This window comes from Felis catus, chromosome A1, assembly GCF_018350175.1.
Source record: "Felis catus isolate Fca126 chromosome A1, F.catus_Fca126_mat1.0, whole genome shotgun sequence".
Taxonomy (NCBI): Eukaryota; Metazoa; Chordata; class Mammalia; order Carnivora; family Felidae; genus Felis; species Felis catus.
The window spans coordinates 14,717,468-14,744,891 of record NC_058368.1 but is presented as its reverse complement, the minus strand read 5'-3'; the positions used below and the strand labels follow the sequence as shown (position 1 = coordinate 14,744,891).

At 39.5% G+C, this 27,424-nt stretch overlaps 1 protein-coding gene across 8 annotated transcripts in view; it reads left to right on the top strand.

Moving 5' to 3' along the window:
• Positions 1–27,424, top strand: part of DCLK1 (doublecortin like kinase 1) — a 347,248-nt gene that overhangs the window by 252,691 nt on the left and 67,133 nt on the right. For 4 of the 8 annotated variants that reach the window (XM_023250802.2, XM_023250793.2, XM_023250785.2 and 1 more), the window contains exon 6: positions 13,362–13,456. In XM_023250802.2, the coding sequence (XP_023106570.1) occupies positions 13,362–13,456 (95 nt within the window). Of the gene's footprint in view, positions 1–11,014; positions 12,431–13,361; positions 13,457–17,123; positions 21,898–27,424 lie in introns of those variants that run through there. The other 4 variants (XM_011286228.3, XM_023250814.2, XM_011286192.4 and 1 more) reach the window with 4 other exon arrangements.

Genomic DNA, 27,424 nt, shown 5'->3' with positions numbered 1-27,424 from the left:
AAGTCGGACGCTTAACCGACTGAGCCACCCAGGTGCCCCAATGTTGATTTAGTTTTTAAAAATATTTTATTTGCTTATTTATTTTGAGAGAGAGAGAGATAACACAATTAGGGGAAGGGCGGAGAGAGAGGGACAGAGAGAATCCCAAGCAGACCCCACACTGTCAGCACAGAGCCCACTGGTGGGGCTCGAACTCACGAACCGTGAGATCATGATGCGAGCCGAAACCAGGAGTCGGACGCCTAACTGACTGAGCCACCCAGGTACCCCTAGTTTTATTTTTTAACTGAAGTATAGTTGACACACAGTGTTGCATTCGTTTCAGGTGTGCAGTATCGTGGTTTGACAACCCCATACATTATGCTGTGTTCACAAGTGTAGCCGCCATCTGTCGCCATACAACCTATTATAATGCCACTGACCACATTCCCTTTGCTGCACCTTTTATCCCCATGGCTTATTCATTCCATAACTGGAAACCTGTATCTCCCACTCCCCTTCATCCCTTTTGCCCAGTCCCCCACCCCCTCCTCTCTGACAACCTCTGTTGTCTGTATTTGTGGGTCTGTCTCTGCTTTTTATTTTTTTGTTTATTCATTTAATACATTTTATTTTTAGGACTTCTGGGCAGTTAGATGCTCCTGGGTTTGGGCAGAATTTTTTTTTCATTTTTTATTTTGTCTTCATAAGTCAAGGAAGGGGGGTAAGTCAGATTATTGTGCACATGTCAAAGAACGAGATCATGAGCTCTGAAACAGTTATTGTCTGCTGCTAAGGTTTCTTCTACTACAGATGCAGAAAAAAGTGTCCTCACGCTTTCTGTCTGATTGTGGCATCCAAGACTGAATGGGGGAATACAGGAGAAAAACATGAAGAGAGAATTTTTGCAGCTCAGAAATAACCTTGTAAATAGTGAAAAGCCTGTTTCACTCCAAAAATACATCTAAAATTTGAGTTAAAAAAATCATGAATCTAATTTTAAAAAGATAATTATGAATGCAAGAAATTATTTCACTTTAGAATTAACTGGTAACATAATCACTGCACAGCATCTCTAACATTGTACAAATATTATAATATATTTAATTATAATCTTATAAATATAGATGGAATGTATCATTTACCAAAAGTAATTTCAGAAACGCTGAAAAGCAGACAGGCAAATGCAATGAATCTATTTGTATTCATCCCTGCCAGAATTTGTAACTGTTCTTTTTAGAAGTTTAAAATGGATAGGATGCAATGCCTCAAAATCAATAGATTGCTTTAAACAAGCATTTCAGTTTTCTATTGTTTCCTTGAGTCCTTTCATTTCTAGGGAAAATCTGGTTGATTTAAGCGGCACCAACTTAGAATTTGTGATAGGTGAACCATGCCGGGTAGTATCATTTCCATAAAAGAAAGTGAAATCCAAATCCATTCCAAAATTACATTTCATTGAAGGCATCGTTAACTTCTAGGTCAAAATTAATCAAGTGGCATTGATTGCATTTCGTTTAACGTGAGACCTTTATGCATATAAAATTTTCAACTTCATTTTGTTTTAGAAAGTATGCCATACAACTATTCCTTGGTTATATAACAGCCAATAAGATTCAGTGCCTGTCTCTTGATTCTGATTTGCTACCAAATCCTTTCACCTTTCTCTGGATGATACTAATTTAGAGAGGGTTTACAGAGCAGCAGTACCCAGTCACAAAATTGTCGATTATGTGAACATTCCCAAGACCACTCTCTTTCCCTGGGATCTAAGCCCAGAGTTTAGAAAGGCCAGTGGTATTTCCATTTCTTTTCTGGGCAAACACAGCTTCTGGGTGTCAGGGGAGTGCTTGCCTCAAATCCCCTCCCCTGTGCTAGCCTAAGACTCCCATCTCCACCCAAGTATGGCTCTTAAAACCAGTGGAAAGGATCAGTGAATTATCTCTATATTAACTGCATCACCATTTCCTTTCTTAAAAAAATTTTTTTTAAATTTTTTAAATGTTTATTTGTTTTTGAGACAGAGAGACAGAGCACAAGTGGGGGAGGGGCATAAAGAGAGGGAGACACAGAATCTGAAGCAGTCTCCCGGCCCTGAGCCGTCAGCACAGAACCCGATGCGGGGCTCGGACCCACAAACTGTGAGATCATGACTGGAGCCAAAGTCTGATGCTTAACTGACTGAGACTCCTGCATCACCATTTTCTTAAAATAGCCTGTTCACTGTTTTTTATAAATCATAGAGACTAGAATGTGCATAATTTTAATTTCATGCCTTGAAAGCCCTGCTATTGCCCCAAACCAAGTTACCATTACAGGCCTGACTTTCTCACATGAAAGAACGTTAGGGGGAATGTTTTTCCCCCTAAAGTATTAATGTAAAATTTGAAATCACTTCTACTTCAGTTCAATTTCTGCTTTCAATATTCATCTTCCTATGTTATACAGAGATTACAACGTAGTATAAAGTTAAGGTTTGCTCAGTTTTCATGTCATGCTGCTGTTCGTGAGAAAATTGTTAATTTATATTTAAATGACATCAGAGTTTGCACAGGATTTTTATCTCTTTGATGTTTTTCAGTTCTCTTAACTGTCTTCCAACTACAATCAAGGCATGATATTATTTGTTATGTAACAATATAGTCTGTTTTTTTTTTAATTTTTTTAATGTTTATTTATTTTTGAGAGAGAGAGAGAGAACAAGTGGGGAAGGGGCAGAGAGAGAGGGAGACACAGAATCTGAAGCAGGCTCCAGGCTCCGAGCTGTCAGCACAGAGCCTGATGCGGGGCTTGAGCCCACGAGTGAGCCACGAGATCATGACCTGAGCCAAACTTGGATGGATTCTCAACCGACTGAGCCACCCAGGTGCCCCCAGTCTGTTTTTAGAGATGAGGAAGCAGGCAGGGCTGGGGAAACTGCTTGACTCAGAGTGACAGAGTTAACAGTGGCAGCTCAGGGCTGGCACCTGGGGCTTCCTGTGCTGTAGACAATGCAGGCTGGCCATCCTCAATACCTGTTTCTTCACCTCTGTTTATTAAAGATTTGATTTCCAGGAAGTAACTAATATGGTACCTGGTTTAACATTGCAGTTTACAACATCATAACACCTTGTAATAGAAGCCTAAGTATTAGTCCCAGGTACCAGCATTCGAGAAGTTAATATGATTCACTCCAGCTGAGCAACTGATGTATGGTCAGTTGTAGATAGAGACTTTCCTTTGCAAGTCAGTGTTAGAACAAGAATGAGTATCCGCTCTAAATCTTCTCTTCATCCCTTACTCATTCTTCTTCTTGGAACTAAAAGAAGCCTAGAGGTGATTTATTAATGTAAGGTGTTCATTTACACATTCAGAAATATCAAGTGCAGATCTGTTGGTGTCAGGCATTTCCTAGGCACTAATGATGCAGAGATGAAAGAAATAGCCTCAATTCTCAAGAAGCATACAGGTCAAGCCCCCTAAATAATTTGTAGTCAACATAATTCACATACCTGATGAATTAATATTAATCTACTTAACATAAAGAGTCCAAAAAGGCAATTTGAACCAAAGAGAGAGAGAAAGAGAGAGAGAAACCAGGAGCCTTAATAACACACAAGAAGAATAATGAGCCCCCAGACAATAGTGTGCCGAGACACTGAATGCAATTATCACTAAGAAATGGGAAAAGTGGTTTTTAGTTGCTTTTTAAAGAAACGAGAATATCTAAGAGTATCGTAAAGAGTGTTTAATATGGGTTGAATCTTTATTCATGTGTGTTTATCTTTGGAACACAGACTTTCATAAAATGTGTAATTTAAAAGTGAAATTCTTTTAAACAAATTCCTTTATCTATACAAGGAAGTTATAACAAAATATCTCCAGAATAAGAGTATAATATGCACCAAATTTATCTCAGTAAAAATGGATAAAGTTTAGTTTTGCTTTATATTGTTTTCTTAATATTAAAAGTGTAAGAAAATCACATTCACCTATCTTGAATTTTCATTGCTGCAGTCCTCCTTAAAACTTTAGATTTCAAAATTTTGACCTCTTCCTGGATCACTTAGAAGAACTTTGTGTTATTTTGTTTTTTTGTTTGTTTGTTTGTTTACTCGCTTTAGAGTTTTTATTCCTATTTAAACGGATGGTCAACTTTTTCTCATAGAATAACACCTACTTAGATTCTCTCTCTGTAGAAGCCATGGCAAACATAATTGAGCCCTCAGTGGGTGCCTCACACCCATCAATTCAAGCATAAGCTGCTGGACTTTCTTGTCCTTCAGAAGTTTATAGTTGAAGGTAGAAATACTCTTGGCGACAACTATTCATTCATTCAATATGCACTGAGAATCCACCATTGACCAGCAATGCTGTGTGCAGGAGATGCAAGGGGGAACATTTGACAGAGGGAAAAGCTGGGTGGCTTAGTAATGACCTTCTACCATGACTGAAGCACCATTCTGTCCTCCACAGGCTTACAACTTAGTTGTATACGACTCTGGAAATCCTGCAGTTTTCTTATTTATGCTATTCAAATTTTCTTTTTTTACACTTATGTAAAAATATTTTATGCAACATATGCAGATAAGACAGGAATGAAAGCTGGGGAAGCAAAGAGAATTTTAATCAGCTTTCTAGTCCAATATGTCAACTTTTTTTATTTATATCAAACACCTTCAAAGGCAGATTTATAGCTATTATTTTTTTCTTAGCTCAGTCTTGTTCTATAATGTAGATTTCACCTTATACATTCTATGGAAGATCTTTGCTGCTTTGGAGTTCCAAGGGAATTCTTGAAAACAAATACACCAAGAAGATCAAGGGGGCTGATGATTCATCTCTTGTGTTTTTAGAATTTTTTGTTGCATATAAATCTCAGTCCTCTTTCCCTGCACCCATCAATTCCCCCCAGTGCTCGCCCTCAGCAGGTGAATATCTCCAAAGGTGCTTTGCAAAACTTTGAAACATTATGTTGACCCACTGTGTATGGGGGGCAGGTAGCACCCTACATCAGCTGCCTTTATGAACTCCTCAGTGTAAATGCCCCATATTAATTAAATAAACATTTCCTGAACATCTGCTGTGTTCCAGGCATGTATTAAGTCCCAAGGATATGAAGATGATTAAACCACAGTTCTTGTCTTCAGGTTGCTTATATTCTTGCTTTCAAATTGAGATACACACACACACACACACACACACACACACACACACACACACCAGTAAACACACACACCAGTAAACACACACACACACACACACACACACACACACACACACCACTTACTGTAATTGTGTAGGAAGTGCTGTGACAGCCCAGAGAAAGAAATGGTTAAATCTCATTAAAGGGGTCAGGGAAAACTTCCATGAAAATTCGGAATTACAAATTGGGACTTGAGGATCCTTCCAGGATAAGAAGGGCCAGGTGGGCCTTCTTATCCTGGAGGTAAGGCACAAAAGCATGAATTTGTACAGCATATTTAAGGAACAGTTGTTACATGACCAATGATAGATTTGAGGAAAGGGTTGGAGAAGATGGTAGCCGCATTGGTTGTGGTCATTCACTGCACATGCCTAAGAGGGCATATTTTTGTTGTAGGTGTTAGACGGTGAAAGAGAATTTAAGGGAAGATCATGATTTGATTTTTCTTTGAATTTTAGAAACAGTGGTGCAGTGGTAGAGAGAGAGGCTGCCCATGATGGGCCAAGGACCACGGAAGGCTCCATGAGGCCACCGTAGTCATCCAGGAAAGAAATTGTCAGGCCAAAATTTAAACAGCAACGTTGGGAATGGGATAGACTTTGAAAAGGGCATGAGCCGGGGCGCCTGGGTGGCACAGTCGGTTAAGCGTCCGACTTCAGCTCAGGTCACGATCTCGCGGTCCGTGAGTTCGAGCCCCGCGTCAGGCTCTGGGCTGATGGCTCAGAGCCTGGAGCCTGTTTCCGATTCTGTGTCTCCCTCTCTCTCTCTCTGCCCCTCCCCCGTTCATGCTCTGTCTCTCTCTGTCCCAAAAATAAATAAACGTTAAAAAAAATTTTTTTAAAAAAAGAAAAGGGCATGAGCCAGGAATTTAACTGGATATGAGGCCAGAAGAGGAGAGAGGAGTCAGAAATGAGGAGCAGGTTTGAGGGGTGAGGAGAGGAGTGGTAGGGAGTGAGTACATTTCAGACATGTGGAGTGTGAGTTGCTTTGGAAACATCAGTAGGCAATTAGGAATAAGTAACTGTGTTTAAGTCAGATTTGAGCCAACAGTGTATATTTGGGAGACCCTGGCATATAGTAGTGATTTAAATAATAGAAGTGTAGGATGCCTCTCCCTCTAGCCCAGTGAGAAGTTTGTAGAGTAAGGACGGACTCGGAAGCACGGTGACCATCTGCGGTTATCAGAGCACATCAGAAGAGGCAGGAGAACCATGACAGATGGTGACAGAAGTCACAGGGCAGAAAGTTTCAAGATGAAGGGAGAGCCAGAAATATCTGATAAGTTCAGTAACATGGGAACTGAGAGGAGGTCATAGAACTCAGCAGTGAGTCCCACTGGTAAGTTGGGAAAGCTCCATTTCAGCAGGTAAGCCCAGATGGCAGTGGAGTATCCTCTGGGCATGTTGTCCCTGGGTGGGGGGAGGGGGCGTCACTGTGGAACTGCCCCAGGGCTGACTCCCAGGCTCAACTTGAAGGGGAGGCTGTCCTGCTGTTCCTGGTAGAATGGGAGCAAAGCACCCACATGGGGACCAAAGGGGCAGCAGAGCCCTTCAATCCCAGGACACTCATCCACCCTGATCTAAGGTGCTTTGCATGCCCGATTCCCTCACAATAACCATGGCCTGTCCTGGGACCCCAGTTAACACATTTTCATAATTATAAATCAGAGGTCTCCAGGAGTCCTGTTTTGTTATTATTGAATTACCCCGAAATCATCTTTGACTCCTTTACCCCCTTCCCTTCTGCATTCAGTTTGTCCCCAGTCTTCCTGGCTCCCCCTTCACAGTGCTGTTCCAGAACTCCAGGCTACAAACACTTGCTTGCCAGGTGACCTCTTCCCTGCCTTTGTCCTCTGCCCCTTACATCTGCCCTGCACACTGATGTCAGACTTGTTGCCATTATTTACTGTCTGCCCAAAAACATCTGAACTCCTTATTCTCATATGAAAAACTATCTTGATTTGGTCCCAGTCTTCCTTTCCAGCTCAGTCTCCCACTTTTCCTCTGGACTTGTGCTTTATCTTATGAACTAATTTAAATTTCTACCAGATAACCCTTGGGCTTTTCCACTTGGTAGCTTTCTTTAGTCCTAGAAGCCTTCTTTTGCTGCTTCAGCTGAAAAGAGGGTGCACACCCAGTTGGCCCAGATGACCTCTGTGAAACGTCCCCTGATTACCTCACTATTTAGGGTCTTCTTCACCCTACAATGCTGTGACATTTGATTTGGTTCCTGGTCTTTAGGTGACATATCATATCACCCTCCTAGGTTGTGAGGTTTCTGAGAGCAGGAGTTCTTTACACTGTATGTTCCCAAGTTCATGGTAACTACTAGGTAAATTGACCAGATGAGTGAATTGAGAAATACTGGGATCTGTTCAAGTTGCCTAGGTTTCCTGGTGTTCAAGGGACTTTTCATAAATATTTAAAAAATTAATTCATAGAGCCAGGTCCCTTCCTGCATCCCCACAGTTTCTGTGTACCTACAACAAAAATATGCCTTCATGGGCCAGTTCCCATTATTCTCAATAGACAGTCCCTTTGAATTGGACCCATTGATTCCATTTAAGAAGAAAATGTAGACAAATGGAGAAATTCAGAGTTCCACCTCACTTATGAGTTGAGCATCTATGAAGACAGAATTAGGAAAATGCATGTTTCCCTGAGAGTTCCCCCACCCCTACCCCATTTGATAGTTGTCTGTTTTCTCTTGACCTCATTGGACTCCATCTGCTTTTTGTTTCTTTTTTCTTCTTCTTCTAATCCATAATGTGGCAAGCAATGGACAAGGGCTGGGAAAAGAGATTTTAGAGTATCTACAACCTCCTCCATGATCAGGGAATGAGTTAAAGTCTAAAGCAAGCAGTCAGATCTTACCAACAACATGCCCGAATCACTACCCCCTGAATACATAACCGGACCCCATATGTATGCAGACATGTTCTCTCCTCTCATCACTGCAAGTGTCGCATCATAAATAAATGAACCACCTTACGTGCAGGAAGGAGATTGGGAAAGGACAAGGTAGATTTTCATGTCTAAAAAGTTACCTTGTAATTAGATAGTTTTGCTTGGAGAGTGCTCTGATTTCAGGACCAGTTTGAGACATTTAAACATTTAGCTTCCACATGTGGTCTGAGACTGTTAAGAATGAAACTCCAGGGGTGCCTGGGTGGCTCAGTTGGTTAAGCTTCCGACTTTGGCTCAGGTCATGATCTTGCGGTTCATGAGTTCAAGCCCCGTGTTGGGTTCTGTGCTGACAGCTCAGAGTCTGGATCTTGCTTCAAATTCTGTGCATCCCTCTCTTTCTGTTCCTCCCCCAGTCACACTCTGTCTCACTGTCTCTCTCTCTCAAAAATAAATACAAAATTAAAAAAAATTTTTTTTAAAAGAATGAAACTCTAAAGAGAATAAACCCTTTAAGTTTACCAAGGTGTTGCTAAATTAATATACACATGCACCTAGTCACCTGATAGGAGCAATGAACTAGTAACGGTAAGCCAAGTGTTCTCAGATTCTAGAGTTTTTTTGTAATGTTCATATTCAAGTACAAGTTTTGGGACACAGAGACCGACAGACAGAGGCAGGCCCATAGTCAGTGTATGGTATATGCCGTGTGGGTGCTGATTGATTATAGAGCCCTGAATTATGGCTCTAGAGGAGGGTCATCTGTCAGAAATGATCAAAGAAAAGGTGAGACCGGATCCTTCATGACGAGTAATGTTCTGTGACCAGTCCATGCTGTTTTGTTCCCGATGGGCTTAGGTGATGGCCCAGTTGGACACAAAGCAGGGACACAAACTAGGGATTTTTAAAGCCAACTCCACAGACTTCATACACAGCTCTTTGGTGTCCAGTTATGTGATTGATCATCATGGGATCTGAAAATAATCCAGCTTAAAGTTTAGCACTTCTCATTCAGGAAGTAACAAGTAGAGCAAGGGATACAGGATTTAAGGGAGATGTACACGAATAGAATGTACCCCAAGGCAGTGGATCTGATACGTCCTTCAGTAATTCAGATGTAGTGACTTTCACGTTGAGATAATTGTTAGACCTGCTTGGCCACTCAAAAACAACCATTTTGAGTTGGATTTTTTCCCATTTGGAATACAGACTCCTTTAATCAAGTAATACGTTATTCTGTGAAGCAATGCCATTTGTTACTTGAATTTTAATAAGTTCTATTAAATAGGTGACAAAGCCTTTTTAAAAAATTTTTTAATGTTTACTTATTTTTGAGACAGAGAGAAACAGAGCATGAGTTGGGGAGGGGCAGAGAGAGGGAGACACAGAATCTGAAGCAGGCTCCAGGCTCTGAGCTGTCAGCACAGAGCCCAACGCAGGGCTTCAACTCACCAACTGGAGATCATGACCTGAGCGGAAGTCGAATGCCCAACCGACTGAGCCGCCCAGGCACCCCATACAAAGCCTTTTATATTGGCATTCAGAGACTTTTGGTATTACAGGATAAAAAATAACTGAACTCAACACATGTGTCAGACTTACTTAGAAAATAAAATTATGTATTCCATCAGTGAGTCAACAATAAGTTGTGTGATACTGTCTGGATGTCAAGAACCACTTTAAGAAGTTGTTAATGCTTTTTCAGTGGCCAAGAGGAAGAGTCTGAATAGAATTCTGACCCTAAGAACACAAGCCGTTCCCAGCTTTCAAGCAGGTTGTGTTCCAAAAATGTCTGGTTGGAAAATGGCTTGTTTGGCACTTGAGCCCTATTTTTCCAGAGAGATGGCAACACAAGTAGAAGCCTTGAGTCCAGTGGCTTTAAATGAAGGAGGCGCCCCAGTGGTAGAGAAAGGAACCTAGAATCCTTAGCCCTGCAGACGGGGGACACGAATTCTGGACATGTCCTGAGGTGTCAGGACAGGCCACTCACAGGAAAAGTGTACAGTTCTTTGCGGAGACAGAAATGAGATCCAGTTTTAGTGCTGCTACCTTCCAGCTGTTCATCTTTGGGCACATCACTTCAGATAAAATAGGAAAAATGATACCAACCTACACTGTGGAACTGATGTCACATAAGATGTTTCATCTGACATGTCCAAATTCTCTGTCCTTCCAAACTTGCTCCCCCTCTTCTTGTCGCAATCCTCTCCAACCAGTTACTACGTCCTATAGTGTTGAACCTCTGAAATCTCTCCGGAATGTTTCCATTTACCTCTACCCCCACTGCACCACCCTTCACCCAGCCACACCATTTCTCGGACCATAGGACACTTAAATGTGCCACACTCCCTCCTGCCTACCCATTCTCCATAGGGATATCCCTAACTGAGCCCATTATTGTTCTCCCCTAATCCGTTCTTGACAAGCAAGAGCTCTGGAGAGCTTTTAAAAATATAAATCTGATCTCCTCGCTCCTGCTTAACACCATGAAGAGCTTATCATTGTCCTTTGGATAAAAATCAAACTCCTTAACATTAACTGTAAAGCCTTGCATTATATGACCCCTACCTATTTAGGTCTTTTCGATGCACTACACTGCTCCCTCCTCCATGCCCAGCCACAAAACTCGTGGTCCCCTTGCCTTGGAACACTTTTCCTTCATTGTATCCTACCCTGTTTCACCTGCAAAATGACACTAATACTTGGCTTCGGTTTCATTACCCGTTATTCTCTCTGTAGGGTGTAGGGCAACTTTGATGCCATACTTAGGATTTCAGTAGCAACCCTCAAGACAGTCATCCTCAAAATACTTTATTGTGATTACTAGTGTAGTTATCTGGCTTCCCTGCAGGCTAGCAGGCTGACGCCTTAGGGAATGTGGTGGTGAAGAGTGCAGATTCTAGGTTGTCTTGGTTAGATTTGGGGCTCTGCCCACATATTTGCTGGTGAAGTTGTTTATCGTTTTATGCCTCAGTTTCCTCTTCTGTAAAATAATACTGCCTGCCTCATAGAGTTATTGTAAGCATTAAATGAGCTCATGTATACTATATGCTTATCAATACATATGTAAAAGGTTTAAGTGCATTAATGGGTCCATAGAAAATAAGTCTTCATTAAACTGAGATGCACACATAACGGGTACTTACAAATGCAAACATATTGCAATTTTGTTTTGCTTTTTAAAAAGGCTAAGGCAGTCTTCCAGGGAGCCCACTTTGTCTTTTTCCTTATTTTCCATCAGCTTGATAAAATTAGCGAATCAAAAGTAAAATGAAATGTTAATACTCCGTTTGCTTCCCCATTTGTCCTTTTCCCCCCAATCTGTGTCGCCTTTTTGCTCTTTTTTCCCCCAGCCTGTGTAGCCTTCAGGTGTGACATAGAGATGTAAAGTGGAAAAGGGGACAAAGAAAATATTATGATCCTAAAATTTGTCTTCCTGTCAACCTCTGAGGGACCTCTTGCCTTCTTCATTGTAGATTCTGCCTCTGCCCGCATTTCCTTAGTTCTTGCCTATTTCAGAGCCCTCCCTAGAGAGGCCGGTGGCTGGAAGTCCGGTGCGTAGAGAGACCTGACCTCATGCTCATTCAACAAAAGCCGGGCTGTTGAATGCAAGCCCATGAAAGCCTCTTCCCCATGCAAGCCCGTGAAAGCTTTGCTTCTGCTTCATTCTGCACTCCGCCTCCCCCCCCACCAGCCGCCAAATTGTTGTTTAGAAGGAGTCACCAAATACATTTCAAAGGCAAAGCTACACATCAGTGCAGCATGGGTTATGTGACATTTTTTTTAAAGGTCTTTAGAGAAGATGACAAAACAGGGAGCTTCCCACTCTCACGGGCGTGAAGTTTTTGTGCAAACATAGTGAAAAACCAATAAACATTGCACCGAGCCACTAAATTTTGTGAGGGTGTACTTATTACCAGGTACTCACCAGGTTTTAGAAGTTATTGTCATTATGATTTTCGGATGAGTCACCGGGCCACTTGCCCCCGGGAGGCACTCCATTATGATTCAGAGCAAAGTACGGAAAGGGCTCAGGCTTCCGGGAGTTAGTGGTGTCGGGGGGTGGGGGGTTGCCGTGGCTCTGCCTTGGCATGAGGCTTAATCGACACCTTTGATGTAGCCTAAGACAGAACCCGCACCTCCCACTGCTGCTTGGAAGACGTCAGCCTTACGCAGAAAAGGCATCTGCTGATGAATCCTGCATCTCATTCAGTCTGCTCTGGGAGCAGCCTTTAGCCATCCTTAACTAATCCAACTGCTTCCCAGTTCCGCGGGTGCTCGGCTTAGTGCTGAGAAGGGAGCTCGCCTCTTGATTTTGCCAGGTTAAACACTAAGCCTGTGTCCATGTTAGAACTCATAGAAGGTAAGTTAAAAGCATTCTTGCTCTCCTTCATGGAAAATGTTTTTGTGCACCCTCAAGAATGTGTGTGTATCTCATTGCAAATTCTACTTCATTGACTGTGGGTGTAAAACATGTGAAAATGTTGTCATGTTTATGGGTAAGATAGTGGCAACCTTCTATATCTTTGTAAAGTCATGTCTCTAAAGGGTTTTAATCAGTTCCTAGAGGTGATGTTACTCAGAGAAGAGAATTGCTTACTTGAGTTCTGTGACTTTGATTGCATTTGGTGATAATGTGGTAGAAAAGTCTTCGGAGTTGGGTAGAATTCCAGTGATTTAAACCTATCATAAAGCAGCTTTTATTTTCGGCAGCAATAAAGACAAACTGTGAGGAGTTCCTCCTGAGTGTCTGTGCCAATTAGTTTGTCCTGTGAAGGCGGGTCCTTCAGAGTTAGTTAGGCCAGAGGGATGTGCAGGGCACAAGTGGATGCAGGAACTTCTAGAAGCTAGTTCTTAACTGTAAAAAGATAGCGATCTCTTTTAACAAGGCACCGGGAATATCACTTGTGAGTTATGCTAATTTTTACCCCTACTGGGTGGTGCTCGGAAGCTAACCTATAGCATTAAGGATGAATCCCGCTGAAAGCGTCTCAGGACCTTAACCACATGTCTAAAATCTATCAGCACAGTTAAAGGCACCGTTTAATAAGTTCTTCAGGAAAGTTGTCAAAAGTACATTTGTAAGGACTTTTATGTAGTCTGAGCCTGTATTTAACACAGGATTAGCAAACCAGTGAATTTCTGAAGAGGGCCACTTACAGGACTGCAGATAAAAAGGTATCTGGAATTTTAGCACATGTCCCTGTATAATTGCTTGCTTCTCCGAGAAGATGATTTGTCATGAAAACATTTTAATGAGCGGTTTTTTTCTCCCTGTGAAACTTTGATTCTAGTTAATGGAACCCCTGGTAGTCAGCTGTCTACTCCACGCTCGGGCAAGTCGCCAAGCCCATCGCCCACCAGCCCGGGAAGCCTGCGGAAGCAGAGGGTAAGGAACTAAGCAAGCTCCTTGTTTAAGACCTGCCTGCGCTTCTGCATACAATGGCACAGGTGCCAGCTCCTTAGAGCACTGCTTGTCTCTAAGTAATAACCAGGTGAGGGCAGGAGGTGACCAGTGGCAGGTCCCTTGCAGGGGCTATGGTTTCTCTCAGCTAGAACTCAGGGCTTTTATGTTGTCTGAATTTGTCCGAATCTTAACTCTGACAACAGTAAACAGTTGCTGGTTCTCTTTTTGTCCTGAACGGGCACAGACTTTATTGGCACTGGTTTGTAAGCTTCCTTAGTTGTAATGAGTTTCATTAGACATCATCTCTGACCATCAACCTTCTTTAAGAAGGAAAAGGAAAAGTGCCATTTTGGAGAGGGGGGCTATGGTGGGGGGTTGCTTCATGGCACAGAATGGTGGTCCAGAGCAGGTTAGGGTCCATGGCATGGGGGATAGATGCGTATGACACGTGTATTTATGAATGAAACCCACATCGAGTACCTTCTCTTTTTCATCACTATTTGCCTTTTTTTTTTTTTTTTGGCTTGGGTAATACTGGAGAAATTGACTGAACTTGGAGATCAAAGTCAAAAAGTTACTGGAAAGAGTGTTAGCTTCTTCATGTTCAGGAAGGGGGAAGAACTACTATTCTTACCCCTCACAACCTGTCCTGTCTGTCTTTTCCAGTAATACCAGGGCAGGAATAAAGGGGGTAGGAAGGGGAGGAGAGGAAGGTGCAGTGGGGGGAAGGGAAGGCCTTTTACTATCCTGATGTCACAAGTGAGGTGGAGAGGAATACGTGCTCTTAGGAGGTTTTATGATGGCTTCTTGAACTCAAAGTCTGGGTTCTTAGTTTGGTGTCATTTATTATGTGCTTTTAAATGAAATTTCTGAGTTCCATAAATTTAAACTGCATCCAACATGGAAGCTTTTCTCTTCAAGCCTCCTGCAAGGTTGCGTCCTCCTGCTGCTGTCTAAAAGCGGGAGCGGGGGCGGGGCCTCCATCAGTCCCGGGTCTCTTTGGCTCCTGGCCCACCACGTGTCAGGGTGTGCTGTGTTTCTCCATGGATCTTCTGGCATCAGGTGTAGCTCCTTTAGATTACTTGATGAGGCCTGGGCTCTGGCAGCAGCTCCTCTACTAAATGGCTGTGTTGTCTTTGATAAGTCTGTTATCCTCTCCGAGTCTCAGTTGGAAAAACAAAACAAAACAAGAAGGAGGTTCCTTCCAGATAGAAAACCCCATAACTCTATTCCATCTGAGTGTTTTCATTGTGGGCTTCTTCTTGGCCACAGTCTAATTTGGCGTTTTAAAGTACGGGAATCATTAGTGAACTACTAAAAGAAGAATTGGCCAAATGCATTGAATCCCCTAAGTGTCTGTCGTTGAGTGGAGGAAGGGGTAGTCGGGCGATTCTTTTCTAGTGCATGTTACCCAGCAAGGCCCCCTTCTGTAAGGGCAGCCATGTATAGCTCAGACAGTGCTCTTTCCTAGAACATTCTCTCTTTTGAAGTGTAGACTTTGGAGAGTACACATGGCATAGTAATCCTTCCTCATCCTTTGAACAAATTAAACTCAGATTCAGGATTTAGCTCATGCTGAGTTGTTGAGATTAAATTATAGTCACTGAGAATCCCTGCCACAGATTTGAGCTTCTCTCCCTGGTTGCTTATTGTGGAGACCTCTGTTGAGAGGATATAAAGTGCTTTGCCCAACTGTCTCTTTGTTGGAAGAATGAGGCTAGAATTTGCGTCCTCTGCCCTCTGTATTCTCTGTGTCATTATGACTTTGTCCAAATGAGGCAGAAAATGTCTAGCCAGTGTCGAGCGGCTCTGTGGCCAATGGCTTCTATAATTAACATTGCCAGCACTTTGGGAAATTACTATAAGGGTTGATTCTCTTATAGATTCTTCATTGTGTCATTTAAACTACCAATGCAGGCATCTACTTGAGAGGGAAAAATAATCCCATTTGTTTCAGGGAGACAAAGGGTTTATCGTCATCTGAAAACATTTATTAAGCACATGTTGTAAGCAGAGCACTGGATAATCCAGAGATGGTTCACTTTCCAGGCTTTTAAATTTAGGCCATAAATGAACATCCTCCATCCATGTACCATGTCAGTGCATGGAGACATTCCCAGCTGCTTTAGCGAGAGAAGCTTTCATCTTGGTGTGGAGGCAACTGCATCAAATAACCCCTCCCAGTTAAAATGGGCCTAGAATATCCCTCAAAACTGATCCTGTTTCAAATTTGGTTAATGTTCTTCTCAAATGGTTGGCTATACTCCTATGCAGGAAATACTGAAATAAGTGAAAGATGGCAAGTGCTAAAAGAAGATACTTCAAAGAATAAATTAACTCTTTTTATTGCAAATTGGAAAACAGTAGCTACTTCTATTTTTCCTTCTGTGTTGCCTAGCAACATGGCCAGGAAAATGAGTTAGCTGTGCCCCCTAACACACACACACACACACACACACACACACACACACACACACACTCACACTGCCTACCTCAATTTATAAAAACAGGAACATATTTTTTTTATTTTTAAAGGAATATTGAGACGTTTGACAATTAAGAAAAATCTATTTTATTTATGTTAATTATGATGATTTAATCAACATTTCCCCTTCCTTTAGAATTATATTTTTCTGTTACATCTTTTGGTATTTTACAATAGTCATATACAGTAAGAGTCTGCATGCCAGATATTTTCTTCATAAAAGCATTGGTGGCGATGTACCAAAAAACCTCCCTATTTTTCCAAAACACTGTTATTCAAATTGCTGTCTAAAAGCTGTTAACTGGTCACAGAAGCAGATCTAAGAGGATCTTTTCCATCCATGAACTTTTCTTGGTCTTGTTTCTTAATACATCAGGAAGAAATGTGTTGTGTTGTGTGGGTTGAATGAAGCTCCCCATTCTACTCCCACATGGCTGACTTGTGTAGATTATCTGATCAGTCAGATGATGTGAGGAGTGGGTGGTACAAAATAGAAAAGAAGCCAGGATTCTAGACAGTCTGCAGATCTGAGCTGGTTGCCTGGGTACCAACTGAGAGATCTCCTAGCAGAAAGGGGTGGAGGGAGGAAGAAAGGAGTTGATTGGTGAGTGGTTGGAGACCGCAAGAGCATTGGGAAGGCAATGGGAGGTCAAGCTTGCATTTTTTTTCTGTCTTCCAAGTATAAAATTTTGAAAAGGCAATTTTTATTGGGTTTATGCAATTTGCAAATGCCACACTTGGGTTGCTGCTTTGGGACCAGAATTTGCTGATTGCCATCTGGGGTTCCTAACAAATTATTTTGTGAGGTAAGCACGTTCCTCTTCTACCCAGAATGGGAAGGAAATGTTCAAGGAAGAATGGCCTAGACACATAGTTAGCGGAGTTGGCATTGACAGACCCCAGGGGCTATATATAAAATTCACTGGACACAGAAGGCCATAGCTCAGAAGCAGATCAAGCCAATAAGGCAAATGAGCACCATTTTTGTCTGTTTAAATGGCTTCTCAGTTATTATCTTTCCTCTTACCCAAATTTGGTGAGTCTAAAAGGTCTGATGATGTTAGAAACCAAGGATGCTCATTCAGTGTTGCTCCCTTCCTAAGAGAGCCACATGGCACCCAAGAAAGCCAAGTAAACAAATCTATACCGCCCTTCATCTTACAGGACCTGTATCGCCCCCTCTCTTCGGATGATTTGGATTCAGTAGGAGACTCAGTGTAAAAGAGACAATGGAGCATTGTATATGGTTTGTGATTGGGTGAAGGTGTTTCACATTTCCTAAGAAAAGTCTAACAGCAAAATAAACAAAAGGGTTTTGCATACCTTGAAATTATGAACTCAATTCCTCTGAAAGTAAAAATGCAGGCATTTTATATTCATGATCTTAATCCTTGAAGAAGATTTATATACCTGAGGTTTTTGTGCAAGGCCTGGGTTTAGATGAATTTCATATATGACCCGATATTGAGTATAAGAACAAGCTAATGATATAGCGATATAGGGTCATTAATTTCTGCAGATACAGTTTTCATTTAACCATAAGTAGACATATAGATACAATTTTCCTGTACTGTTGGTCAAGCAAATTAAAATGGCACTAGCAGACATTTTTTTTCTTCTTTTTTAAAATTTGGATTGCTGATTTTTTAAAGATGCTTCTACTGCAAAGTAATAAAAATACTCAGGTAGATTTTTTTCTCCCTGCACAATAGACAAAGCTACTTATTTTGTGGGTTAATATGTCTAAGGAAAAACACTCATGCCGAGGACACTCCTCATGAAGATTCCAACGATAAGCTTTAGGAAGTTTCCTAGCTTTTGTTGTCAACTAAATTTTTTTAAACTTCCCTTTCATTAGAAACAGCATAAATGTAGCTTGAACGATATACCAACACGAAGAACTTGTTCGATGGCATTGCTATAAATGACATAATTCCTCCCTACAACCGTATATGTAATTTTTCAAATGTTGAAAAGGCTGAAGCTAGAAAGCTTTTTTTTTTTTTAACACACAGACCCAAAAAAATTGGGTCTGGATTTTTTTCTAAGAAGAATCCATTTGAAAAGCAAAATTCTCTTAAATGGTGCTGTTTAAACCAGGCCCCCCCAAAGTCCAAAACTCCGTTCAGATAAATCCTGGCTCTCACTGATGTTTTGGAAATTTTCGTATGCAAAACTCCTTTTGTATTAAACCAAGTAAGTCTGTGATTATAACCCACTGTTTAACATTAACCTACTAATTCTGCTCTTCTGGTCCTCTGTTTTAAAAATCATAGTCAGCTTTGCTTAAACATAAAATAATTATTTTCAAATCTGAATGTTAAAAATTAATTTAATGTGTATGGTCTATTGTATGTAAGCCATACCCTAGTGATCATTTAGTTTTACTAGTTCAAACACTAACAATTTAAGACTTGTGAAGCATGGTTTTGATATTGTACAGGCTTGACATATCTCAGTAGGTGATAAATTAAAAATGTATGATGCCATTTGGAGGCCTTTCCTTGCATTTTTTTTTCAAATTTTACTTGAAAACTGAATTTAAAAACAAAGTGTTTGATTCAAGATGGAGAGAAATTCAGTTGTCATATACTGTTTTAAATGTTATCAATTTATCTCCTTGATAAATTGCTCAACTATCAAATTTTACCATCTGGTTTATAGTTACATATGTTACCATCTCACTTTCCAAGTGAATAAAATATTTCAACCAAAAGAAGGTGAAAAAAAAGAGTCCAGGCAATCTAACAGCATCTGAAAACATAGCCTTATAATAATTAGTGCCTCATTATCCTGTCTGTTGGAGAGAAAGACACTTCTCTGGCAGGTTATTCGAACCGCAAACTGAATCATTCCATCTTGAAAGAACAGTTCATAATAATACCTGTTCCAGACTTCAGGTTTTAAAACTGTTTCCAATAGAAATGAACAGAGACTCCTGCTGAGATCAAAAGGCTGCTTTGTTTTAGCTGAAACAGTAAACATCTGTGAAGTTGCCTATGCTGGTGTCTGTTCTAGTTATGTCTTTGTAAAATGCATTACTTAATACAGTTGAGTCCATAAAAGATTAGTATGTATTTGACTGAACTGTCAAAAATGCAAAGAAAGCAGTGGAACAGTTAACTTAAATCTGGCGGGGTCAGATGGTCCAGAACAAAAATAAATTCCAAAAATTTCAGCTTCCCTGCACTGTCAATCTTAGGGACAAGTGCTGCTTAGCAAGGTCCAATAAATGCTATTTGTTCTGGATAAGTGGCAGATATTGCCAATTGATATGAAGCCCATGGCTTTGTTTAGACATGGCTAAAAGAAACTGTACTTGTACTAATTGCCGATAGATATCATGGCCAGCTTTCCATTCAGGCAGTTCCAAAGGAAATGCAGTTCCACAGCATTTAATCTTTTGAACATATGACTTTTATTAAAGGACTGTTCAGAGGCAATATATATCATTTACTTTTTGAAACTAAAGTCCCTCAGAGATTGAAACAACACACCATTTATAGACTTTGAGATCTCTTTCTATGCAGAGCGTAATTCCATTATACTAAAGGAGAAATTAAAAAAAAATTCTTAGCGACAAACCAGAAGTTTTCAGTTCACCAGTGGACTCAAACTGATGATTTATAGGCACTTAAGATTTACTTATGCACAGAATTCTTTTTAAAAAATTAGGCACTGAACTTTACAATTATTCTGAGCAGGAGAGAGCTCGAGCAAAAGCCATGCATTTTTGTTCTTATGGTCAACCTTAAGTGTGCCATGAAGACATTGTGCTCTAGTTAAAATTTTGACGCTTCTTCATTTGCACGCACTTGTTTTTCTTAGACATCGTAGAAAAAGATAGGATAAGTATTTCCTCTGCTTTCAGCATTTTAGAAATGCAAAACAATAATAGATCAAGTGTGAAGTTCAGTGTGAACTCAAAAGACTGGTTCTGAAAACCATGTGGTGGTTTATTTCTTCTTGGTCTTGCTTTCATCAGTCAAGTGGGGGAAAAAATCCACAATGTTTCTATACCATCCATAGGCTTTTAAGATGGTGTCAGGTCCACTCATCTGTACACATCCCGGGTATATCCTAAAATCATTGGAACCAACATTTATGTACTATATGTATTCCCTACATTAGCCAGCAGGGCTATTAGGTTGCATCCACTGCAAATCTATACTTTATTGGGCTTTTTTTTTCCTTTCCCCATTTAAAAGCAATGAAGTCTAAATGCTAAATTTCTTGATGAAAATAGAAAATAATATTCTTGAAAAATAATCCCATGCATTTGAGCTATTGGACTACTAAATTTTTCCTGTGTGGCCATATATCTATACAGGTGTGTGGGTGTCTATGTAAATTTTCAGGGCTCTGTGTGTATATGGGTGTGCTTATATACGTGTTTGTGTATGTTTATAGACCATAAATAGTAAAACATGGTGTTTGTGACACAGCCTTATACGTTACTGGCTCTTGTGGAACTGTATATGGATCTTGTAAAACCTAAATGCCACAAATTGTTAAACGTGACATAGTAGTTGGGGCATTTTTAAGTTCAAAAGCAGTATGCTGAACTAGTAAGGCAAAATGGTTCCTAATAGATGTAATGATTTATTTAACAAACAAACAAAAAATTGGAATCCAGATACACAAAAAATGTGGCATTGAAACAAATCCAAAGTTGTGTTAAATTTTTAAATATAAGCACACATCAATGTTTGTTTCGTTATGTCTTGATATTCAGTTATTAAAATGAGTAAATACTGTCACTGATGTTTTCTCTAGTGTATGCATTGATGACATGTATTGATTGTCAATCAATATTCACTAAGAATGAAACATTGATTTATAGAGTTGTGAGTAGTTGAGTGTTAATATTGAAACATAAATATAAAATAATCCAAACTGTGTTTGAGTTGAAGTAGGTTGGTAACAAAGCCAGATAACCTGTAAGGCAATTTTGTATGTTCTTTCAAAACACTATTCTGAACTGTTGACGTATTTTCAGTAGTAACCTTCCTATACTTGCTATGTGTGTGTATATATCTGTATAAATATATACACACTTGAAAATGTTAATCAAACGGATTTACTATATATGCATACATTTGCCCATTTATACGTATTTGCATTAGTTTTGCTAGCATCTCTAATTGTGCATGTGAGTGAGAACTGTATTTGTTTGAGATAGCCCACAAGAGTGTAGTGTAAAAATTAGAAATATATTGAATCCAATATACCGATTGCCTGATGCAGTTTGTTATACTGTCAGCTGAAAAATATTTGTAATTTTGTGCCTGTAACGCATGTGGAAAAGATAGGAAATCTGAGGCCCTAGCTGTAATTTTCAAGAGTGCATGATATATAGCGTCTTTAAAATGTGGTTCATTTTAGTAAGGATGATGGATAAATGGTGCATGTAATACATGGGTGTTTGTATTATATATGGCCACAAAAAGGTTTTGAAGCCAGGATAGTAGGCATCTGAAAGGTCACAGGCAAAGAAGTATGAAAGCTAATTTTCCTGTGGTGTGTATTTTTTATGTTATATTCATCAACAAACAAGGAATTGACTTATTTGTCCTAAGGACTTTTTACTTCAAAATACACTATGAATGTTGTACATTTGGATGAAATTTTTACAAAGAGGGTGACCTAGTTTCTGTATACAGTTTGAGTGGCTTGGATGTATATTCTCTTAAAAAGAGCATTTGGTGTCAAAATGTTTTAAAAATCCATCAGTTGAGGCCATCGTAGAGTTTTATAGTGCTAAATGATGAGATGTTTCATTGAACTACCCAGTTTTCAAAGTTCCATCACCTTGTGTTGTGGTTTCATTGTAAAGTGTTATAGCTTGTATTCCGCACTGGACCATGTTATTCCCCTCAAAGTTAACTTTGTGACACTTACCACCTTAGAATAACTATGTAATAAACAGGAAAAACCACCTACGTTGTTCAGTGAGTTTCTTTCGGAAAACTTGTAAGTAGACACTGAAATGGAAATGACTTTGAGGGGTAATCTTTACCTTTGTAATTGTGTGTATGGCATTCTTGTGATGTAATTAGCACCAGCAAAGTGATACTTGAGATACTGCAGAATGGCATCCCATGACATCTAAAGTATAAAATATTGGCAATAACAAACAACAAAATGAGAAGACTATGTGATGAAGAATTCGGGTTCAGATGGTTATATTAAAATCATTAATATACTTTTCTCTCAGGGTTGTCTTAAGGGTGAATTTGTCAGACCAATGGCCGACTGATTGAAAAAAGAATTGGCTTGCATTTTTTAAGACATACTGTCTCCTGGGTTTGAATGCATTTTTTGCAAGGTCATCGAATTGTAGGGTGGGGGAAATGATCATGTAGATATATGTACATGGGTGTGTAAACAAGTTTTTTTAAATCACTGAATAAATAAATATATAAAATAAGTAAATATATGATAAAATAAATAGTGATGATAATAAAATGCTTGCTTACCCAGCATCAGTCTAGAATAAAAATCCATACTTTATTTAATGCATAATGTGGGGTAAGGGAGAATAGAAAACTCTACTGGCTTAGTTAGAAAAATATTTTACAGTAAAATTATTACGGAAGTCCAAAATTCTAGTTTTAAATCTAACATTTTTAGTAGGTTCTTTTTAGCCTTAAAATTGTAGTTTACTTTAGTTGGTTCTCTTTATTTGTTCCATGATAACCTGAATGTAACCAGTGCCCAAAGCAATAATGGTACAACTGGAAGAAATGTTTACAAATTTATAAATTCCAAATTGTATTTATGCTTTCTTAATATAGCAGAGTTTAAAATAAAGTATAGTAGGTGCCTGGAAGAGTAGTGAGCTCCCTTCATCACAGACTAGGAATCTCATTTGGGGAGTAAATCATGGGGGGAATTATTTTATTGAGAGGTGATAAACTAGCTGACTTTCTGGTCCCCTTTCCAAACTATGATTTCATGAAGAATAACTCCTCAGAGGAGACATTGTGTCCCCCTCCCCCAAAACAACAGTCTCCTCAAGACAAATGGTTCAGATTTTAAACTGATACATCTTGGCCTGACTCTTGAGGCAAGAGAGCTGCCTGATCAAACAAAATTGCAGCTAAATACATTTATTTTTGAATGTTTGGCTCACATGGGTGGCTTCAGTATCATAGATTTAATCCCAGTATTCCCGTTTTCATTTTTCGTTCCTCTGAGTAAACCAATTTCATGAATAATGGGTCTTCAGTCTTTTAAAAACTGTGACCGAATCTTTATGATAACATTTTACATTTTTCAATACTGATTCTTGTTACACACACGATTACTTGTCATAAACTGTATTTAGGCTAACATGTTATGAAGAATGCGGACAGAGGAATTTGAAAAAAAGGAATTCCTTTCTCTTGTTTCACATAATAACACCTTACTAGTTATTACGGATCGATGTCGCCAACTTGTTCTATACGCACTCGGAGAGCAAATGAATGTATGGTTTGTCTATACTCATATAGAATCCTTGGGTTTTAAGCTTTCTACACTAAGAGTATGATTTAATTTTTTTTTTTTTTTATTAAAGGAGGTCATCTTTACAGATTCTGTAGACTTCAAGTCAAGATCACCAAGACAGTAGTTTGAGTTTGGTAACTATTTATTGGTTGCATTTTCTTTATAAAGTTGATCCACTTGATTTTCAAATTCTTTTTTTTTACAGTTTTTCAAATCAATATTAACAAAGTAATAATTGTATGCCAAGACAGAATGTGGAGTGGAAGTAATACAATTATCCAATCAAAGCTAAAGTTATCTGGTGAGATTTTTCTACCTTGAATAGATCAGTTGCATCAATTGGATATTTTTGAAAACTTTATTCAGTGTAGTCCTCAGGTGAGTGACACCATTAATACAAATGGCAGGGGTAACTAGTACCATTATATTTAAAATGAAATGTTTTTAACTACATAGTCATCAGATACATCTTGGTAAAATGTGGTTAGAGCTGTTATGTCAGCTTTCTCACTTCAAAAAGTGTGATATGTTCCCCATCTGTTATATGATCCCAAGCTGAAAAGCTACACTTCGGATGTGTTCTTACTTAGGGCAGTCCTTTTATGAAGGTGTGCCATAAAAGCATCCAGGTGCCAGCAACCTGCCCACCTGGTTTCCATTAAATCAGCTTGGAGGTGATAACATTTCAAATGTCACAATGTCTCTTAGAGCAGCTAATTGCATTAAATTCTGAAATAACTGTATGTTCTGTACTATGCACCCAGATGTCTTAGAACTAGCAAACTAAAGCAAACATAAAATCTTATCATTATGTATACTATAAAATGGTTTATCTGTCCAGAAAAGCCAAATAACTAAACTGATTTCACTTGTAAGCATGCAAAAATATAAGTGGGCTTTTCGGCTTCTGTCGGTCACAAATAAAGCTGGTTAATTTCATTGGGTTAATTCTAAAGAGCAAAATTTTACACATTTTCCCTTTACTATTTTCAAAATCCTTCAATCAGACTTATGGGCAGTAATCAAAATGTTCCAACACTGTCTAAATTAATATATTTAGGATTAGTAACTAGCATACACAAAGAGCCATGTTTATTATTGAATCACTTCAACTAGGAGAGAGGACAAAAAACATTAGGTGACAAAACCAGAATCCAAAAAATAACAGTCTGCAAGCATATCTATGTAATAAATATAACATTTAACATGAATAGATAGGAAGTCTTACACTTGATCCAAAACACCAACCTCTCAAATACAGACTAGGGAGATCTGACATATCTGTGAGCTCAGTGTCAGGCTAAAAAGCTATGGTGCTATCAATAAGCCGATGTGATCTTACCGTGCATTAATATTCTGTTCACAAGGAAGAAAGCTCTATCCTCTGCTCTGGGCTGGTCAGGTACACCTAGAATATTACATTTGTTTTAACACTAGCATTAACAAGAGTTATTGAGAACTGGAGTGTATCCATAGGAAGGTAAAGAGGTTATGGAGCTCTGTCACATGATGAACAATAAAAAAAAAAAAAAACTCTGGGAATATCCAAATTGAAGGGGTGCAGTAACTATTTCAAACTTCCAGAAGCACTGTCATATGAAAAATGGATTAGACCTGTGATGGGTAGCTCCAGAGGTGAGAGCTAAGACCAATAAAGGAAAATGTAGAAGGACATCATTTCAACATACGGAAGAACTTTCTTGGCCTCATATGAACAATTAAGGGGCTACCTCAAGAAATAATGTGTTCACTGGCAGAGGTGTTTGGACAGAGGCCATTTTACCACATGGCTGGGATTTTTATAGTGGGAATTTGGTTTTTGAATAGAAGTAGGGTGGAATAGGTAATATTTAAGGCTTACTCCAATCCCTGAAATTCTTTTAATCTATGAATAATCATTGTCTTAGAGAAGGGTATAATGTTAACTATCTTACTTCTTTGGGAAAAAGAAGTGATAACCCCATTAAAAATCTAATACTCTGCATCTTTTACTCTGAGCATAAAATAAAATGAGAGCATTCCTCTTGGAGTTCTATTTGTAATTAAGTAAATTTTTCTCTTAAAAAATGCTGTTACCCTCAGCATGAAATTTGAAATTACCTTGGGTACATTTTCAAACCTGAAGTTGAAAATAAGCAATTCTAAGCGTAAGCAAACTCGTGTTAACTCTACCTTTTTTTTTTTTTTCCAAACCAGAGCCTAAAATCCTTGAGGGGTTTTTGTCCATAAGGCAGAGAAAACACAGCTGGCGTTGTGGCAAGCATTCAGGGCATCAGACGTTTGGCTGAACTGTTAAAAATGCAATTAGTTAGTTGATAAGGCAGTTAAGTGAATAATATCCAGCAAGTTTATAGCACATTACAGTTTAAAAGATGTTTTCATATACTTTGGGTCAGAGTTCTTTTTTGTTTTTTTTAATGTTGATTTATTATTTTTGAGACAGAGTGTGAGGAGGGGAGGGGCAGAGAAAGGAGGGAAACAGAATCCGAAGCAGGTTCCAGGCTCTAAGCTGCCAGCACAGATCCTGACATGGGGCTGGAACTCATGGACCTCGAGATCTGAGCCGAAGTCGGACGCTTAACCGACTGAGCCATCCAGGTGCCCCTGGGTCAGGGTTCTGTTTTGAGTATCTGATATTATTAAAAGAACAAGCTTTTGGAATTGAGTGCATAACTGTGGACATCTTTGCTAGGAAACATGCTACTAGTCTATTAATTCGAGTGCTTGATGAAAGAATGTGTCTTTGTATTCTAAAATTTAAAACACCATATGACAAGACAGCACCTGCCACCCCAAACCGCAATATGTCTACATTATTAAACACCACTTGTGATGCTGCTGGAAGAAATTCAAGGATCAGAAAGCCCAGAAGAGAAGGTCTACATTTTAGACATTTACTTACTGCTTTTCTGCTTGGAACAACATTATGTCTACAGCAAAAGTAATGACACAAGGGATAAAAGACCTCACTTTGTGGAAAACACACACCTTCCTCTCAAATGTGGTAATGTTAATGTTTATTTTCTCCAGACATCGACATCGTAAATCTGCCTTGTTTAAGCCTTGTATTCCAATATTACAAATACAAGGTTTTCACACACAGACTTCAGTAAAAGTCAGCAGAGCGTGACTTAGAAGCTCATACATTTGCAGTACCTTCGACAGAGTTGATTATGACTACATAGTATCATCTCAAGAGAAAACTGTTTCGATGTCATGATTTGAATCCCTCTTGCTAGCCTGATATAGGATAAATGTGTTCTGCTGGTCACAAAGGGAGGCTAGATGAGATGGAAAAGACCCCGCTCAAGTCACCAGACTGATTGATTGATGGGGGAATTCTCATGATATAGGAAAATAAAGGGCACACCACACAAACTATGTGGCCTTCGGGGGTATTCTGGAGTAACCACAAAACTTCTAGGAAGCCCTATACAGAAGCAGATGTATCCTTTCCGCGAATTTAACTTTTACCCCAATGTCAGCTGTCAGCTTTGATGAACTTGTCCAATGGAGCATATTTATCTTAGCCAAACCTGGGAGAACAGGCAGTGGACTCAAATGGCCCTGCAGTGATTTAAGTAACATTTCCCGACTGATATTAGTCTTTTTGGTGAAAACTATAATCTTTGCTTTTACGTGAAGGTACTGTTGGGGGTAAAGGAATTACATAAAACTTTCTCCTCCCTCCTACTTTGTGTCCTGTTAAGGCTGGACGCAATGGGGAGGAGGTTGAAGGGAAACAGGTAAGCAGAAGAAAAATAGGTCAACTTTGCTTCTCGCCACCTCTTCATTATTAATTCAACTACAGATGCTCTTTCCCTTCTCTCTGCTCCACAGACAGCCGGCACCATGAGCCAATGCCGCCCCCTCACCGCCTCCTGCTCCCATCAGGCCAACCAAGTGGATAAACCCAGGGAAACAGAAGGAAGATCTTTTAGGACAAGCTGTGTTCACTGTTTAGAAATAGCATT